The sequence below is a fragment of the Hypanus sabinus genome, chromosome 6, assembly GCF_030144855.1.
Source record: "Hypanus sabinus isolate sHypSab1 chromosome 6, sHypSab1.hap1, whole genome shotgun sequence".
NCBI lineage: Eukaryota > Metazoa > Chordata > Chondrichthyes > Myliobatiformes > Dasyatidae > Hypanus > Hypanus sabinus.
The window spans coordinates 7,969,190-7,987,297 of NC_082711.1; the positions used below are offsets into that span (position 1 = coordinate 7,969,190).

Consider the following 18,108-nt stretch of genomic DNA (forward strand, 5'->3'; position numbering starts at 1 on the left):
GGTGTTTGTACTCTCTCCCCATGGAATACGTGGGTTTCCTCCCACAGTCCAAAGACGAACCAGTAGTAGGCTAACTGGTCATTTTAAGCTGTCCTGTGATTAGGCTAGGGTTAAATAGGCGGGGTAGTGAGTGACATGGCTTGTTGGGCCAGAGGGACCACGCTGTATCTCTGAATAAATACTCAGTGTATGCACAACACAACAAAAAAAAGTAAACTTCAGTAAACATCTTTACTGAACAAAATACTTGCAGTAAAAACATTGTTTCTCTACACATGATGAAGGTTAATACTTGAGGCCGAGCCTTTGTTTCTGGGATTTTCTTACCAGGCAATCTGTTTTTGGGGAGAAATCAAGAATCTGAGTGAGCTTTGATATTATTTGGCCAAAGTCTGATCCTTAACAGAAGCTCAACTCTCCTTATTCATTGTTTTTCACGACCGTTGGTCTATGGTCTGTCCAGACTTGGCCCATGAACTGTGCTGGCAGCTGGTGTGTGTAGATCAGCAGAGTTGCACCAGGTGCTGTGCAGCCACATCACCATGGGCCATTGTTCCTTCACCGTCAGTGTGTTCCAGTACTCCTGTTCTCACCACAGCTCCATCTAAGAGGAAAGCTGCATCTTGGCATCTCTTCTGTGTCATGAGGTAAGAAAGGAAGAAGCTCCCCCAGCGAGATGGGCAGCATTCTCCCACAGCAGAGCATTCCAGCCACTACTGCACCAGGTAATTGTACAGCTCGTCATCAGGGGTCATTAGCCCAAAGTAGGCAAGCATGCGGAAGATGACCGAGATAACTTTCATCATGAGGCTTTCTGACCTGAGAGACAAACAGAGAATACAGTCACCAAACACAGCAGACAGCTCCAGCCTCGCGTTAGGGTTAGGCACGTCTTGTCACCCTGCAACCTTATCCTTCAATCTCTGAATCATGGAGGACAGCATGTGTATAAATGTCTCTCTCCAGCAGACTTCATCACGACTCCAGTATTTCTATTGTTTTTTAATGTTTAATTGTACATATGATTTTTTTTGTGCGCTATCGCTGAGCAGCAGTGAACCATCTGATTGCCCTACCAGAGTTCTCTTTAGGAACTAGTTGACTTGATCAGCATTTCTGATTTGGCTATAGTTCACAATTGCACTTAATTTTAAAAAAAAAGCCACACCTTCACTGTGATTATCCCGGCACCGAGCATGGAACAGGCTCTTCGGCCCCACTCACCTATTCCGACCAGGATGCCCACCTAGACTAACCCCGTTAATCTATGTTTGGCTCATCACCGTCAAATCTCAACCCAAGCACCACACCTGTACTTCTCCCTGATTCACTTGAAGCTAATGATATTATGATCACTAGATGCAAAGGGGTCCCCTCTGTCACCAGCCCTATCTCATTCCCTCACAGGATATCTAGTATTGCATTCTCACCAGTTAGGACTTGAATGTACTGATTAAGGAAACTTTCCTGAACACATTTGATAAACTCTATCCCATCAGCCCTCACAGTATCCGAGTCCCAGTCAATAGGTTCTTGATTAATTGAGGGTGTTAAAGGTTATGGGGAGAAGACGACAATGGGGTTGGTTGGGACAAATGGTCTAATTCTGTTCCTATGTCTTATGATCTTAAAACTTTCCTGTTCATGAACCTGTCTAATATCACAAACAGTAACTGTACCAGCCTCTACTTTTCCTCTGGCAGCTCTCGTTCCATACACTCACCTAGTTTCAGACCCTGGGGAAGAAGATTGGCCATCACATTATCTACACATGGTTTTAAAATCATACATCTGCCTCCTACACACCAGGAAAAGCAGTTCCCCCATCCAGTCTCTTTGTAACTCAAACCATCTAGTCTCAGCATCATCCAAAGTTAAAATTATATATATGTCACAGAGAAGTACAGAATATATAAATTACACCCTTTGGCCTATCTAATCTATGCAGAAACCATTTAAACTACCTACTCCTATCAACCTACAGTAGGACCACTTCTCTCATATCCCTACCATCCACGTACCTATCCAAACTGATCTTAAACATCAAAATCGAGCTCACAACCACTTCTGCTGGCAGTTCATTCCACACTCTTAAGACCCTCTGAGTGAAGAAGTTTTTCCTCATGTTCCATTAAACTTCTCACCTTTCACCCTTAATCCATGACCTCTGGTTGTAATTCTACCCAACCTCAGTGGAAAAAAACCTCCTTGCATTTACCCATCATAATTTTGTACACCTCTATAAAATCTCCTCTCAATCATCTACATTCTAAGGAACACAGTCCTAACCCATTCAATCTTTCTTTATAATTCTGGTCCTCCAGACCTGGCAAAATCCTTGTAAATTTTCACTGTACTTTTTCAACCGTGTTTACGTCTTTCCTGTCTGTGACCAAAACTGCACACAACACTCCAAATTGGGCCTCACCCACATCTTGTACAACTTCAGCATAACAACCCATCTTCTGTATTCAGTACAATGATTTTTGAAGGCCAATGTACGACCTTCCCTACCTGTGATGCTACTTTATGCACCTGTATTCCCAGACCTCTTTGTCCTACCACACTCCTCAGTGCTCTACCGTTCACTACAAGACCTACTGTGCTTGGTCCTACCAAAATGTAAAGACCCACAGTTGTCTGCATTAAATGTTATGTCATTTTTTCAGCTGATGCAGATCTCTCTGCAAGCCATGACAGTCTTCTTCATTGTCCACGACACCCCCAATAAGAATCAGATTTAATATCAGCAGCATATGTCATGAAATTTGTTAACCTTATGGCAGCAATACAACGAAATGCATGATACATAAATATAGAGTAAAAACATTAAGTTATATTAAGTATATAAATGTATTATATTTATAATTTATATAAATATAAATTAGCGCCAAAAAAAACCAGGTTGTGTTCATGGGTTCAGGTTTCATATATAAATCAGAAGGCAGAGGGAAAAAAGCTGTTCTTGAATCACTAGGTATGTGACTTCAGGCTTCTTCCCGACGGTAACAGTGTGAAGAGGGCATGTCCTGGGTGATGGGGATCCTTAATGACGGACACTGCCTTCCTAAGGTCATCCACAAATTTGCTGATCCAGTATTCTACATTGTCATCCAGATCACTGATACAGACGACAAACAACATTGGACCCAGCTCTGATCCCCATGGCACACCACTAGTCACAGGCCTCCAGTCAGAGGGACAACCCTCTACTACCACTCCCCCTCCCCGGCTTCTCCTACAAAACCAATATCTAATTCAATTTACTACCTCAGCCTGAATGCCAAGTGACTGAACCTTCTTGACCAAATTAGGAGGTCCTCCCTTGTCAAATCCCTTACTAACGTCCACGTAGATAACATGTACTGCCTTTCCTTCATCAACTTGCTCGAAAACTCTAAGATTTGTTAGACATACCTACCATGCACAAACCCATGCTGACTATCCTTAATCAGTCCATGTCTATCCAAATACTTATATAGCCAGTCCCTTAGAACACCTTCCAATAGTTTCCCACAACTGATGTCAGGCTCACCAGCCTATATTTTCCAAAGGGTTTATGTTTAGACTTTTAAAATAGCAGAATAACCTCTGGTACCTCTCCTGTTGCAATTTCTGCACTTGCCTCCTGTAAGGTCTGAGGGAGCACCTTGTCAGGCCCTGGGGATTTAATCCACCCTGGTTTGCCTCACAGTAGCAAATACCTCTTCCTCTGTAATCTGTACAGGGTCCATGAAGTGAATGCCGCTTTTCCTCAATGCTACAGGCTCTGAGTCTGTCTCCTGAGCAAATACAGATGCAAATAATGCATTTAAGATCTCCCTTATCAATTCTGGCTCTACACATGGATTACCATTCTGGTCTTCCAGAGGATCAATTTTGTCCCTCACAGTCCATTTGCTCTTAACATACTTGTAGAATCCTTGAAGATTCTCCTTCACTTTGTCTGCCAGGGCAACTTCATGACTTGTTTTAGCCTTCCTGATTTCTTTCTTAACATTCCTTGGCGTTATCATCTCAGAGGACCTGTCCTGGGTCCAGCTTGTTAAGTGCCATTATGAAGAAGACATGCCAGTGCCTCCACTTTCTTAGAAGTTTGCAAAGATTCTAAAACTGTAACAAATCTCTACAGATGCATGATTTGAGAGTAAACTGGTACCTTTAATGGAAAAGCCTTCAAGAAGTAGTGGATCACAGGTAATGCCCTCCCCACCATTGAGCACACCTATACAGAGTGCTATCACAGGAAAGTAGCATCCAACGTCAGGGTCCCCCACCATTCGGGATATGCTCTCTCATCATGGTGCAGGAGCCTTAGGACCCACATTACCAGGTTCAAGAATAGTTATTCACCCCAACACTAAACTGGTTCCACACACTGGACTCACTTTCAAGGATTCTACAACTAATGTCCTCAATACTTAGTACTTATTTATTATTATGTTGTTTCTTTTTTGTATTTCAGATCTTTCCCCACAGGCTGTTTGTCTACCTTTGTTGATTCTATTTGTACTTGCTATGAATGCCTACACGGAAATGGATCTCACAGTAGTATAAGGCCATAAAACACAGGAGCAGAACTAGGCCACTCAGCTCCATCTTTGCATCATGGCTGATTTATTATCCCTCTCAACCCCATTCTCCTGCCTACTTCCCACAACATTTGATGCCCTGACTAATTATTTTAAATATATTCAATGACTTGGGCTCCACAGCCATCTTTGGCAATGAATTCCACAGATTCGCCACCCTTCTTATCTCTGTTCTAAATGGAGATCGCTATTCTGAGGCCATTTCTTCTTGTTCTAGACTCCCCCACAATGGAAAAACAGCCGCCTCACATTCACTCTATCAAGGCTTTTCAATACTGGACAGGTTCTAATTAGATAACCCCTCACCATTGACTTTAGCATCTGAACTCCAGTGAGTACAGGCCCAGAGCCATCAAACATTCCTCATACATTAACCTTTTCATTTCCAGAATGATTCGTGTGAACCTCCTCTGAAGCCAGCATGTTTTCCTAGACAATGGGCCAAAAACTGCTCACAGTACTCCGTGTGGTCTGCCCAATGCATTATAAAGCCTCAGCATCATATTCTTGCTCTTATATATTCTACCCCTCTCAAAATGAATGCAAACATTGCACTTGCCTGCCTTACCACCAATTCAAACTGCAAATTAACCTTTCGGGAATCCTACACAAGGCCTCTCAAATTCCTTTGCACCTCTGATTTTTGAATTTTCTCCCTTTTTAGAAAATAGTCTATACTTTTATTTCTTTTATCAAAGTGCACGACCCATAAACTTCCTACATTATGTTCCACCTGACACCTCTTTGCCCATTCTCCCAATCTGTCCAAGTCCTTCTGCAGACTCCCTGCTTCCTCAGCACTACCTGCCCCTCCACCTACCTTTGTATTGTCTGCAAACCTGTTCACAAAACCACCAATTCCATCATCCATATCAATGACACACAGTATAATATGAAAAGAGGTGGTCCCAATACCAGCCCCTGCAGAACACAAGCAGCCAGCCAGAAGAGGCCCACTTTATTCCCACTCTTTGCCTCCTTGGCCAGTCTGCTAATCTTATATCTATGCTAGTATCTCTCCTGTAATATAATAGGCTCTTGTTAAGGAAAGGCCTTTTAATAATCCAAGGCAACGACATCCAGTGACTCTCCTTGTCTATCCTGCCTGTTATTTCCTGAAAGAATTCTAACAGATTTGTCAGGCAAGGTTTTCCCTTAAGAAAACCATGGTGATTTCTCCATCCTTAATAATGGACTCAAATGAAGGTCTTCTCAACCACTGAAGCCAGACTAACTGGCCTATAATTTCCTTTCTTCTACCTGCCTCCCTTCTTAAACAGTGGAGTGGCATTTGCAACTTTCCAGAAGCATTCCAGAACATAGAGACTCTTGAAAGTTCATTACTAATGCCTCCACAATCTCTTCAGCCACCTCTTTCAGAACTCTGAAATGTAACCCATCTGGTGCAGGTGACTTAGCTACTTACATAATTTTCAGCCTTCCGAGCAACTTCTCCTTTGTAATTGCAACTACACTCAACTCTGTACTCTGACAGTCTCAAATTTCTAGCATACTTGTTAGTGTCTTCTATAGTGAAGACTGACACAAAATACTCAAGTTCTTCCATTATTTCTTTGTCCCCATTTCTACCTCTCCAACGTCATTTTTCAGCAGTCCGATATCCACTCTTTGCCTCTTCTAGTCTTAATATATCTAAATAAAACTTTTGGTATCCTCTTTGATCTTCTTTGTAATAACGCCCCTATACGTTAGGATAGGACTGTTGAGTCTCATAAAAGCGGAGGTGGAGGAGTACGCCTCACAATCAACTCCTGATAGACAAATGTATCAGTGTTGTCCCAATCCTGCTCACCAGACCTGGAATAGCTTGCAATTAAGTGCTGTCCATTTTACCTTCCATGGGAGATTTCTGCAATCATTTTGGCAGCAGTATACATTCCACCTCAGGCCAATGTCAAACAGGCTCTAGATGATTTGAGTAATGGGATTAATATGCACGAAACAGCACACCCTGACACCTTCAGCATAATTTTGGGGGATTTTAACCAGGACCGTCTGAAAAAATATCACTAAATAATTACCAACAATCAATCACTTGTAGTATCGGAGGAAACAACACACTGGACCACTGTAACGCCATCACCAAAAATGCCTACCGTACTATTCCACACCCTGACTGGAAAGTCTGATCACCCGCCTGTACTTCTACTCCCTGAATACAAGCAGAGACTGAAGGCTGTAGCACCAGTAGTGAGGACCAAGAAATTATGGACAGGAGCGCTTACAGAGATTCATCTTCGAATCTGGATTAGTATGCTGCAGTTGTTATGCACTTCATTAAAACCTTTGTAGATGAGTGGGTGCCTATGAAAACTTGATGTACGTTCCCAAACCAAAATTCAGGGAAGAAGCAGGAGGTTTATCATCTGGTGAGGGTTAGATCTGTGGCACTTAATTCTGGTGACCCGCTCTGTACAAGAAAACCGGGTATGACTTGTGGAGGGCTATTTCAAGAGCCAGGAAACAATTCCAGGGGAGGTTGGAGGCAACATCAGATGCATGTCAACTCTGGCCGGGTTTGCAAGACATTACTTCCAACAAGTGAAACCCAATAGCATGAATGGCAGTGATGCTTCACTGTCAGATGAGCTCAACACATCTGGACACTACAACTTTTCCCCACTCCTCTTTACAAAACTGCTCAACCTTTGTCAGATTTCAAGGGGATCATGAGTGAATAGCCCTTTTCATATCCAGCCACAAAATTTCAATTGGATTGAGGTCTGGACTCTTACTTGGCCACTCCAGGACATTAATTTTGTTGTTTATAAGCCATTCCTGGGTAGCTTTGGCTTTATGCTTGGGGTCATTGTCTTGCTGGAAAATAAATCTTCACTCAAGTCCCAATTCTCTTGCAGACTGCATCAAGTTTTCCTCCAGGATTTCCTTTAATTTTGCTGCATTCATTTTACCCTCTACCTTCACAAGACTTCCAGAGCCTGCTGCAGTAAAGCATCCTCACAGCGTGATGCAGCTACCACCATGCTTCACGGTAGGGATGGTGTGTTTTTGATGATGTGCCAAATATAGTGTTTCGTCTTATGGCCAAAAAGCTCAATTTTGGTTTCATCAGATCATAGAACCTTCTTCCAGCTGACTTCAGAGTCTCCCACATGCCTTCTGGCAAACTCTAGCTGAGATTTCATGCAAGTTTTTTTTCAACAGTGGCTTTCTCTTTGCCACTCTCCCATAAAGCTGCCATTGGTGAAGCACCCGGACAACAGTTGTTGTACGTGCACAGTCTCTCCCATCTCAGCCACTGAAGCTTGTAACTCCTCCATAGGTCTCTTGGTGGCCTACCTCGCTAGTCCCCTTCTTGCATGGTCACTCAGTTCTTGAGGATGACCTGCTCTAGGTAGATTTACAGCTGTGCCATATTCTTTCCAGTCCTTCCATAACTGTACTCCGAGGGATATTCAGTGAGTTGAAAATTTTTTGTATCCATCTCCTGACTTGTGCTTTTCAATAAGCTTTTCGTGGAGTTGCTTGGAGAGTTCTTTTGTCTCCATGTGTGGTTTTTGCCAGGATACTGACTCACCAGTAGTTGGACCTTCCTGATACCGGTGTATATTTACCACAATCAATTGAAACACCTTTGCTGCATACAGTGATCTCCATTTAACTAATTATGTGACTTCTAAAACCATTTGGCTGCACTAGTGATGATCTAGTGTGTCACACTAACAGGGGATGAATACTTATGCAATTATTTTGTACAGGTAGTCCCCGAGTTACGAATGTCCGACTTACGGACAACTTGTACTTAAGAACTGAGGAAGGAGAACGCCGTCTGCCATTTTAAGTTGGATTGTGACGCCATCCACCATTTTAAGTTATTGCCGTCGACACTGTGTTGAGTGTGTAACTTTGTATTTGGCTTAAATTTTTCTTAGCAAGATTCACCCTGACCCGCCGCCCCTCCCCCCCCCCCCCCCCCCCCCCCCATTCCGGTCGGCTGGTGGTGCAGTGAGATCAGTGCCGGGCTTGAGAATGGAGGTTCCCAAGTTTGATCCAGTGACAGACCACTCCCGTGCCAGGTTGATGTCGGTCCAGTGACTCCCATACAATCCATGCCGGGTTGATGTCGAGCTCGCAACTCAACCTTGTAAAAAAAAAACACTGCCACCTCCAGTTTAAATTCCCACGCGGAATATTGTGGAGGATCAAATACCCAGACCCAGCACAGCCCCTACTTGTCCCATTTAACCTGTCTCAGTGTGGTGGACTTTAGGACCCAGTGAATTCAGTGCGGTGGTCCTTAGGACCCGGTGGAGCTTGGGACCCGCCACCCACACTGATTCTGTTCCGTTGATGGGAAATGATCTCGATTGAAAATAAAGTAGAAATAATGAAGCGTTTGGAAAGAGGTGAAACGCCATCGGTCATTGGAAAAGCATTAGGCTACAGTGGGTCAACAATCGGAACAATTTTAAAAGATAAAGTGAGAATAATGGAGCATGTAAAAGGCCTTGCCCCGATGAAAGCTACAATTATTACTAAGCAACGCAGTGGTTTAATTATTGGAATACATACGTATCTTAAGTGTTTTATATGCATAGAAAGATAAAATATATACTATATACTAAGACAAATGTTTGACTAACTGACGCTAAATAATACCGGATGTACTTGTTCCGACTTACGTATAAATCCGACTTAAAGACGAACTCAGGAACGGAACTCATTCTTAACCCGGGGACTGCCTGTATTTTACATTTGTAATTAATTTAGATCACTTTGTAGAGATCTTCTTTCACATAAGAGTCTCTTTCTGTTGATCAGTGTCAAAAAAGCTAAATTAAATCCACTGCTTTTCAATGTAAAACAATAAAACATGAAAACTTCCAAGGGGTATGAATACGTTTTATAGGCACTATATATATATATATATATCACAATTGATTTATTTTTTCTTTAATTTTTCTTTCTTTATTATCACATATCGCATTGAACTGCTGCTAAGTTAACAAATTCCAGGACACATGCTGGTGATAATAAACCTGATTCTGATATTATTGGTAGGCTTTCCTTCATATTTCATCTTTTCTCTCCTTGTAACGTCTTAATGCCTCCTGTTGCTTCTTAAACGCTTCCCAATCCTGTATCATATGACCTCTCTTGCTTTTATGCTGTCTTTAACTTCCCTTATCCGTCATGGTTGCCTCATCCTCCCTTTAGAATATCAATGTTCCTATATGGTAATTTGATAATGAATTTACTTTGAACTTTTTTGCTGTTTCCTTTGTCTACTTCTCCAGCTAATTTAGATCCTATTGTAACCTGAAATAATCTTCTTTACTCCACTGTAATACCAATTTTGGTGTTATCTGCAAGTTTAGTAAACAAGCCACACTCACAAAATGCTGAAGGACTCTGCAGACCAGGCAGCATCTATGGAAAAGATGTTTCATCAGACCCTTCATTAGGACTGGAAAGAAAAGATTAGGTCAGAGTAAGAAGGTGGGATGAGGTGAGGAAATAGTACAAAGTGATATATGAAACCAGGAGAGGGAGATGGGGGAGAGTGGGGAGTTGATTGGTGAAAAATAAAGGAATGGAGAATTGAATAGGAGAGGGATGAAGATCATGGAAGAAAGGGAAAGGGGAGGGAAACCAGAGAGAGGTGATGGGCAAGTAAGGAAATGAGGTGAGAGGGGGAAATGGGAATGGTGAACAGGGGGAATGGGGGGGGGGCAATTACCAGAAATTAGAGAAATTGATGTTCATGCCTTCAGGTTGGAGACTACCCTGACAGAATACAAGGTGTTGCTCCTCCAACTTGAGTGTGGCCTCATCGCAATGGTAGAACGGCCATGGATTGATGCGTCAGAATGGGAACAGAAAGTAGAATTGAAATGGGTGGCCACCAGGAGATTCTGCTTTTTCTGCCAGATGATGCTTGGCAAAGCGGTCTCCCAATCTACATTGTGTTTCACTGATATATAGAGGCCACACCAGGAACACCACATTCAGTAGATCACCCCAACAGGCTTGCAGGTGAAGTGTTTGGGGCCCTGAATGGCAGTGAGGCAGGTGGTGTAGGCGGCAGCTGTAAAACCTGTCTGCTTCCTTTTTCTGGAATAAAAACCCTCATCCAGAGAGCAGATGTAGTGGAGACAGAGGAACTGAGAGAAGGGGATGGCATTTTTACAAGTGTCAGGGTGGGAAGAGAAATAGTTTGGGTAGCTGTGAGAGTCCATGGGTTTATAATAGACATCAGTAGATAAGCTGTCTCCAGCGATAAAGACATATTTTGAGAAAGGGGAGGGAGGGGTCGGAATCAGACCAGATAAATTTGACAGCAGAGTGGAAGTTGAAGGCAAAGTTGATGAAGTCAACGAGCTCAGCTTGGATGCAGGAAGCAGCACATCGTTGATGTCGCGTAGGAAAAGTTGGTGAGTGATATCTGGTGTAGGCTTGGAACATAGACTGTTCCACGTAGCCAACAAAAAGGCAGGTGTAGCTGAGACCCATGCAAGTGCCTATGGCTAAACCTTTGGTTTGATTTTTACTAAGCCTGCCACCTACATTCACTTCTAGATAATCGATATTTATATATGGCATACAATAAGGAATCCAGCACCGCTGGACAAGGGTCAGCTATATGATCACAGGTTGTATAATGCAAAATTTGTTGTTTTGCATCAGCAGTACAGTGCAAACTCAAATTTATAAAGCACAATAACAAATAAACTGCAAAAGAGGCATAGTGAGGTGGTGTTCATGGACCTTTCAGAAACCTGATAGCAGAGGGGAAGAAGCTGTTTCTGAATCACTGAGTGTCTGTCTTCAGACTCCATTGTGGCACTGACAAGGGGGCAAGTCCTCAGTGGTGAGAGTACTTTGACTCAGCCAATATTGTACTCAATTTGCCATCTCACCCTGGATCCCATGTAATCAAGCCTACTATGTGGGACCTTACCAAAGGCCTTGCTCAAATCCACATAGGGCTTAAATCTACCATCCTATCATTATCGTTTTAATCACACTTTAATCAAATATGTCAGTCATGATTCCCCACAGACAAAGCTACGCTAACCATTCCAAATTAATTCCTATCTGCCCAAATGTAAATTAATTCTGGCCCTCAGAATTCCATCTGGTAACTCTCAAACCATTAACATTAAGCTCCCAGTTTTCACCTTGCAGTTATTAAATAAGGGCACTATGTTAGCCACTCTCCAGTCTTCTAGTACCACACCAATAGACATCTCCTGAGGGTCCTTAGACATCTCCTCTAATCTCCTGCCTGGTTAAGGAACATGTCCGAGTTATCAGACATTCTTGGTCAGTCTCACTGGGGGTATACAGGGAGGGAAATAGAGCAGGTGATGTCCGGGGATCCAGGTGCCCTTGGTCAGTCTCACTGGGGGTATACAGGGAGGGCAATAGAGCAGGTGATGTCCGGGGATTCAGGTGTCCTTGGTCAGTCTCACTGGGGGTATACAGGGAGGGAAATAGAGCAGGTGATGTCCGGGGATTCAGGTGTCCTTGGTCAGTCTCACTGGGGGTATATAGGGAGGGAAACAGAGCAGGTGATGTCCGGGGATCCAGGTGTCCTTGGTCAGTCTCACTGGGGGTATACAGGGAGGGAAATAGAGCAGGTGATGTCCGGGGATCCAGGTGTCCTTGGTCAGTCTCACTGGGGGTATACAGGGAGGGAAACAGAGCAGGTGATGTCCGGGGATCCAGGTGTCCTTGGTCAGTCTCACTGGGGGTATACAGGGAGGGAAATAGAGCAGGTGATATCTGGGGATTCAGGTGTCCTTGGTCAGTCTCACTGGGGGTATACAGGGAGGGAAATAGAGCAGGTGATATCTGGGGATTCAGGTGTCCTTGGTCAGTCTCACTGGGGGTATACAGGGAGGGAAACAGAGCAGGTGATATCTGGGGATTCAGGTGTCCTTGGTCAGTCTCACTGGGGGTATACAGGGAGGGAAATAGAGCAGGTGATATCTGAGGATTCAGGTGTCCTTGGTCAGTCTCACTGGGGGTATACAGGGAGGGAAACAGAGCAGGTGCTGTCCGGGGATTCAGGTGTCCTTGGTCAGTCTCACTGGGGGTATACAGGGAGGGAAACAGAGCAGGTGCTGTCCGGGGATTCAGGTGTCCTTGGTCAGTCTCACTGGGGGTATACAGGGAGGGAAACAGAGCAGGTGCTGTCCGGGGATTCAGGTGTCCTTGGTCAGTCTCACTGGGGGTATACAGGGAGGGAAACAGAGCAGGTGCTGTCCGGGGATTCAGGTGTCCTTGGTCAGTCTCACTGGGGGTATACAGGGAGGGAAATAGAGCAGGTGCTGTCCGGGGATTCAGGTGTCCTTGGTCAGTCTCACCGGGGGTATACAGGGAGGGCAATAGAGCAGGTGATGTCCGGGGATTCAGGTGTCCTTGGTCAGTCTCACTGGGGGTATACAGGGAGGGAAACAGAGCAGGTGCTGTCCGGGGATCCAGGTGTCCTTGGTCAGTCTCACTGGGGGTATACAGGGAGGGAAACAGAGCAGGTGATGTCCGGGGATTCAGGTGTCCTTGGTCAGTCTCACTGGGGGTATACTGGGAGGGAAACAGAGCAGGTAATATCTGGGGATCCAGGTGTCCTTGGTCAGTCTCACCGGGGGTATACAGGGAGGGAAACAGAGCAGGTGCTGTCCGGGGATTCAGGTGTCCTTGGTCAGTCTCACTGGGGGTATACAGGGAGGGAAACAGAGGAGGTGCTGTCCGGGGATTCAGGTGTCCTTGGTCAGTCTCACTGGGGGTATACAGGGAGGGAAACAGAGCAGGTAATGTCCGGGGATCCAGGTGTCCTTGGTCAGTCTCACTGGGGGTATACAGGGAGGGAAATAGAGCAGGTGATGTCCGGGGATTCAGGTGCCCTTGGTCAGTCTCACTGGGGGTATACAGGGAGGGAAACAGAGCAGGTGATATCTGGGGATCCAGGTGTCCTTGGTCAGTCTCACCGGGGGTATACAGGGAGGGAAATAGAGCAGGTGATGTCTGGGGATTCAGGTGTCCTTGGTCAGTCTCACTGGGGGTATACAGGGAGGGAAATAGAGCAGGTGATGTCCGGGGATTCAGGTGTCCTTGGTCAGTCTCACCGGGGGTATACAGGGAGGGAAACAGAGCAGGTGATGTCCGGGGATCCAGGTGTCCTTGGTCAGTCTCACTGGGGGTATACAGGGAGGGAAATAGAGCAGGTGCTGTCCGGGGATTTAGGAGTCCTTGGTCAGTCTCACTGGGGGTATACAGGGAGGGAAATAGAGCAGGTGCTGTCCGGGGATCCAGGTGTCCTTGGTCAGTCTCACTGGGGGTATACAGGGAGGGAAATAGAGCAGGTGATGTCCGGGGATTCAGGTGCCCTTGGTCAGTCTCACCGGGGGTATACAGGGAGGGAAACAGAGGAGATGACGGGGATACACTAACCCAAACTACCGTCAAACTATGAAGCAGAAAACACTGCAAACACTTAGCAAGTCAGTCAGTATCTACAGAGAGAGGTATGGAAGAGTGGTTATGGATTTATTGAGAAAGTCCAGAAGAAACAAACCTCAGGGTTGGATATGGAGACATGTATGTACTTTGATAATAAATTTACTTCGAACTTTGGTGTTTGGGTTCCAGATCTTCAAAGTTTACGAACAAAGTACAGACTGTATACGTCACCATATCCAACACTGAGATTCATTTTCTTGTGGCCGTATACACAAAGACTGCATCCAACAGGATGCAGAAACAATCATTGTGCAAAATACAACAAACTGTGCAAATACACTGAAAGAAAATAATAATATTAATAATAAACAAACAATAAATATGGAGAACACAAGCTTTTCCGTCGGAACTGGAAAAAAAGACAAGTGTGTTATACATAGGAGTGTGGGAAGACAGAAAAAGAGAATGGAGACAAAAGTTAAAAATTATTCACAAGAGCTTCTGTAAATGTTGGAAATCCAAAGCAACACACACACAATGGTGAAGGAACTTCACAGGTCAGGGAGCATCAATTTGAGAGGATTCAGTCCTGCTGAAGGGTTTTTGCCCAAAGAAGAAGAATGCCCTTAACTCCTCCTGGTGGAGTCATTGGGGTTGAGATGCCGTCATGACAAGCTTTCTACACTGATCTTTTTGGTGATTGCTCATCATGTGGCGTTTCTGTAGCATTCTCCAGGTTTTTTTTTTAAAACGGGATCGAGTTGATAGCTCAACACTCAACCTAGCATGGATGGAAAGCGTTCAAGGGAGCCGGCTGGATTCGAACTTGGGACCATTCACCCCAGAGTCAGGCGCTGATGCCACTACACCACCAGCTGGCCTCTTTGCCCAAAATATCGGCTGTTTATTCATTTCCATAGATGTTTCCTGACCTGCTGAGTTTGTCCAGCATTTTGTGTGTGCTGTTAAAAATTATTTAGCATTTGACAGTGAGCGATAAAAGAGAAATGGAAGCTTTCTGGTCTCTGACCTGTCACAGACCTTCTCCGGGTTGAACGTGCTTCTTCTCTCACTTTCCTAGCTGTGGTGAAGGGTCCCTACCCCGGCTCTGGTCCCCCCTCCACATGAGCTGCCTACCTGCTGAATGTTTATGAAGTTTCCTGGTCCCCAGACTTCCTACTCCCTCTACCTGTGGAGGTGAGGGAGGTGCAGGACAGGAGCGAGGCTGGGTCATGCAGCAATAGCTGATGTCATAAACACAAGAGATTCTGCACATGCTGGAAATCCAGAGTAATACACACAAAATGCTGGAGCAACTCAACAGGTCAGGCACTATCTGTGGAAATGAATATGCAGTTGACATTTTGGGCTGAGACCCTTCATCAGGACTGGAAAGAAAGGGAATAAGAAGGAGGGAAGGAGGGGAAGAAGTACAAGCTAGAAGGTGATAGGTGAAGGCAGGTGGGTGGGGGACGGGGGTGAAATCAGAAACTGGGAGGTGACAATTGGAAAAGGGAATGGGCTGGAAAAGAAAGAATCTGATGGAGGTGATAGGCAGCTGAGGAAAAGAGAGAAGCCTTAGTGAGGAAGTGGCATGCTCTCAATCAATTCCCAGATCACCTCATTTTTACCCAACAGATCTCCAGTCCCTATACACTCCAATCCCCCATCAAGAAGGCCTCCTGTTCTGCCACGATGAGGCCACTCTCAACACCTCATCTTCCATCTGGGTAGCCTCCAACCTGATGGCATGAACTTTGATTTCTCCAACTTCCCGAAATTAATTTTCCCCCTCCCCTTTCCCTCTTTTTCAGCTCGAGTTCCTCCAGCGTTTTGTGTGAATGGCCGTAGTGATCATTGTACTCAGGAGGCAGTGTACCCCAGTCTGCCCCTGAACCTGTGGGGAACCCCCTTTTACTTTGTACAAGCATTTATTCATCAACAAAACAATATTTAAGGTTTTATAAACTATTTAGTTTCAACTTAAAATGTGATTATTTGTATCTACAACACATTCAAGGCCCAGAGGGGTGCCACACATGACATCTCTGTGCTTACCTCAGACTAATCTCAAAATGGATCCTCGCCCACTTCATTTTCATCCACGTGAGGGGGCCGACAACCCATAATCCCCTGTTATGCTCGCTGGAGAACAGTTTGCCGCCTTGGACTGCGCTGCAAGGGAAGAGAGGCTTGGTGCTATGAGCCTGAACACATCGACTGGAAAATTTAACAACCCCCAAAATACACAAGGTGCCCAAGTTCGATCTGAACCATGGCAGTGGTGCGGGTGGCACAGTGGTCAGCGTGGTCAGGGGCAATTCCCACTGCTGTGTGTGAGGAGTTTGTTCATCCTCCCTTGGGTTTCCTCTCACATCTCAAAGACGTATGGCTTAGCGTTAGTAAGTTGTGAACATGGGGTGGGGTGCTGGAAGTGTGGTGAAACATACAGGCTGCCTCCGGCACATCTTCGGACAGTGTTGGTTGTTAATGCAGAACAACACATTCCACTGTATGTTTCGATATACACGTGACAGGCTACTGTACATGATGGAAAGAAGCTGCAGAGGGATATAAATCTAGTCAGCTCCATCTTGGGTACTAGCCTACAAAGTACCCAGGACATCTTCAGGGAGCGATGCCTCAGAAAGGCAGTGTCCATTATTAAGGACGTCCAGCACCCAGGACATGCCCTCTTCTCACTGTTACCATCAGGTAGGAGGTACAGAAACCTGAAGGCACACACTCAGTGATTCAGGAACAGCTTCTTCCCCTCTGCTATTTGATTTCTGAATGGTCATTGAACCCATGAACACTACTTCACATTTTTTAATATACAGTGTTTGTTTTTTGCATTTTTTTAATCTACTCAATATACATATACTGTAATTTATTTACTTATTTATTATTATTTGTTTTCTCTTCTATATTATGTATTGCATTGAAATGATGCTGCTAAGTTAACAAATTCCATGACACATGCCGGTGATAATAAACCTGATTCTGACAAATCTTTACCTGACAGCAGCCAGCCCTCACTCTGGGGTGACTGCTGTCTATCGATGGCAGTGTATCAGTCCAACAGTGGATCCTCTACCCGTAAGCATGCTTGCTCTTGCTGGTTGGGGTGTTGAGTATAAAGGCTGGGAAGTTATGTTGCAGCTGTACAGAACTGTGCACTTACACGGACAATGTGGAGGCTTTGGAGAGGGTGCAGAAGAGTTTCACCAGGATATTGCCAGGTTTAGAGGCTATGAGCAAAAAACAGAAGTTGGAAAAACATGAGTTGTTCTGTGTTTCAGAGAATGACGGGAGACCTGACAGAGGCGTATAAAGCAGCTCAGGACAGGAGGTGCCAGAAGCGGTGTAGCAAAGTGTCCTGCCAGAGGGTTTCAGCCCGAAACATTGACTGTGCTCTTTTCCACAGATGCTGCCTAGGCCGCTGAGCTCTTTCAGCATTGTGTGTGTGTGTAGCACATTGTCCATTCTGGTTGGGGACTGGTCTTCCCTGTCAGTGCTGTCCTCCAGTGTTCAATGGTGGAAAGACAAGCTGCATCACGTACACGTGCTCGGCTGCAGACTGCTGAGAACTGCTTGTTCTTGCCAATAACGCCCATGCACCATCAATTTACAGAACATGTACTGTGGGACCTGGGGCTTTATGTTTTTCTGTGACTGTATGTTTACTTGCTAGCTTATATGTGCTATATGTGCCTTGTGATGTGTATGAACAGGGTTTTGTTTGGCTGTATTCAGTACGATTGAATGATAAGTCAGGGGGATGTTAGAAATAATTACTTTTTTTTTACACAGAGTGGTGAGTGTGTGCAATGTGCTGCCAGGGCTGGGGTACAGGGAGATACATCAGGCACATTAAGAAAGTCTGAGATAGGCACATGGATAATAAAAAAAATGGAGGGCTATGCAGGAGGGAAGGGTTAGGTTGATCTTTTGAGTAGGTTAAAAGCTTTATAATTTCCTGCATTCACCCTATACACAGACATTCCTGTGTCTAGCATTATTTGTATTGGATATATAATCAATCTATGTATATACACTATCTTATGTA

At 44.7% G+C, this 18,108-nt stretch overlaps 1 protein-coding gene across 3 annotated transcripts in view; it reads right to left on the reverse strand.

The window, feature by feature from the left end:
• Positions 1–212: 212 nt before the first annotated feature.
• The window catches only part of adck5 (aarF domain containing kinase 5), a 110,231-nt gene continuing 92,335 nt past the window's right edge, over positions 213–18,108 (reverse strand). For all 3 annotated transcript variants that reach the window (XM_059971635.1, XM_059971634.1, XM_059971636.1), the window contains 2 exons: positions 16,098–16,214; positions 213–819 (listed from right to left, as the gene is read on the reverse strand). In XM_059971635.1, the coding sequence (XP_059827618.1) occupies positions 714–819; positions 16,098–16,214 (223 nt within the window). In that variant the 3' untranslated portion in view covers positions 213–713. The remainder of the gene's footprint in view (positions 820–16,097; positions 16,215–18,108) is intronic.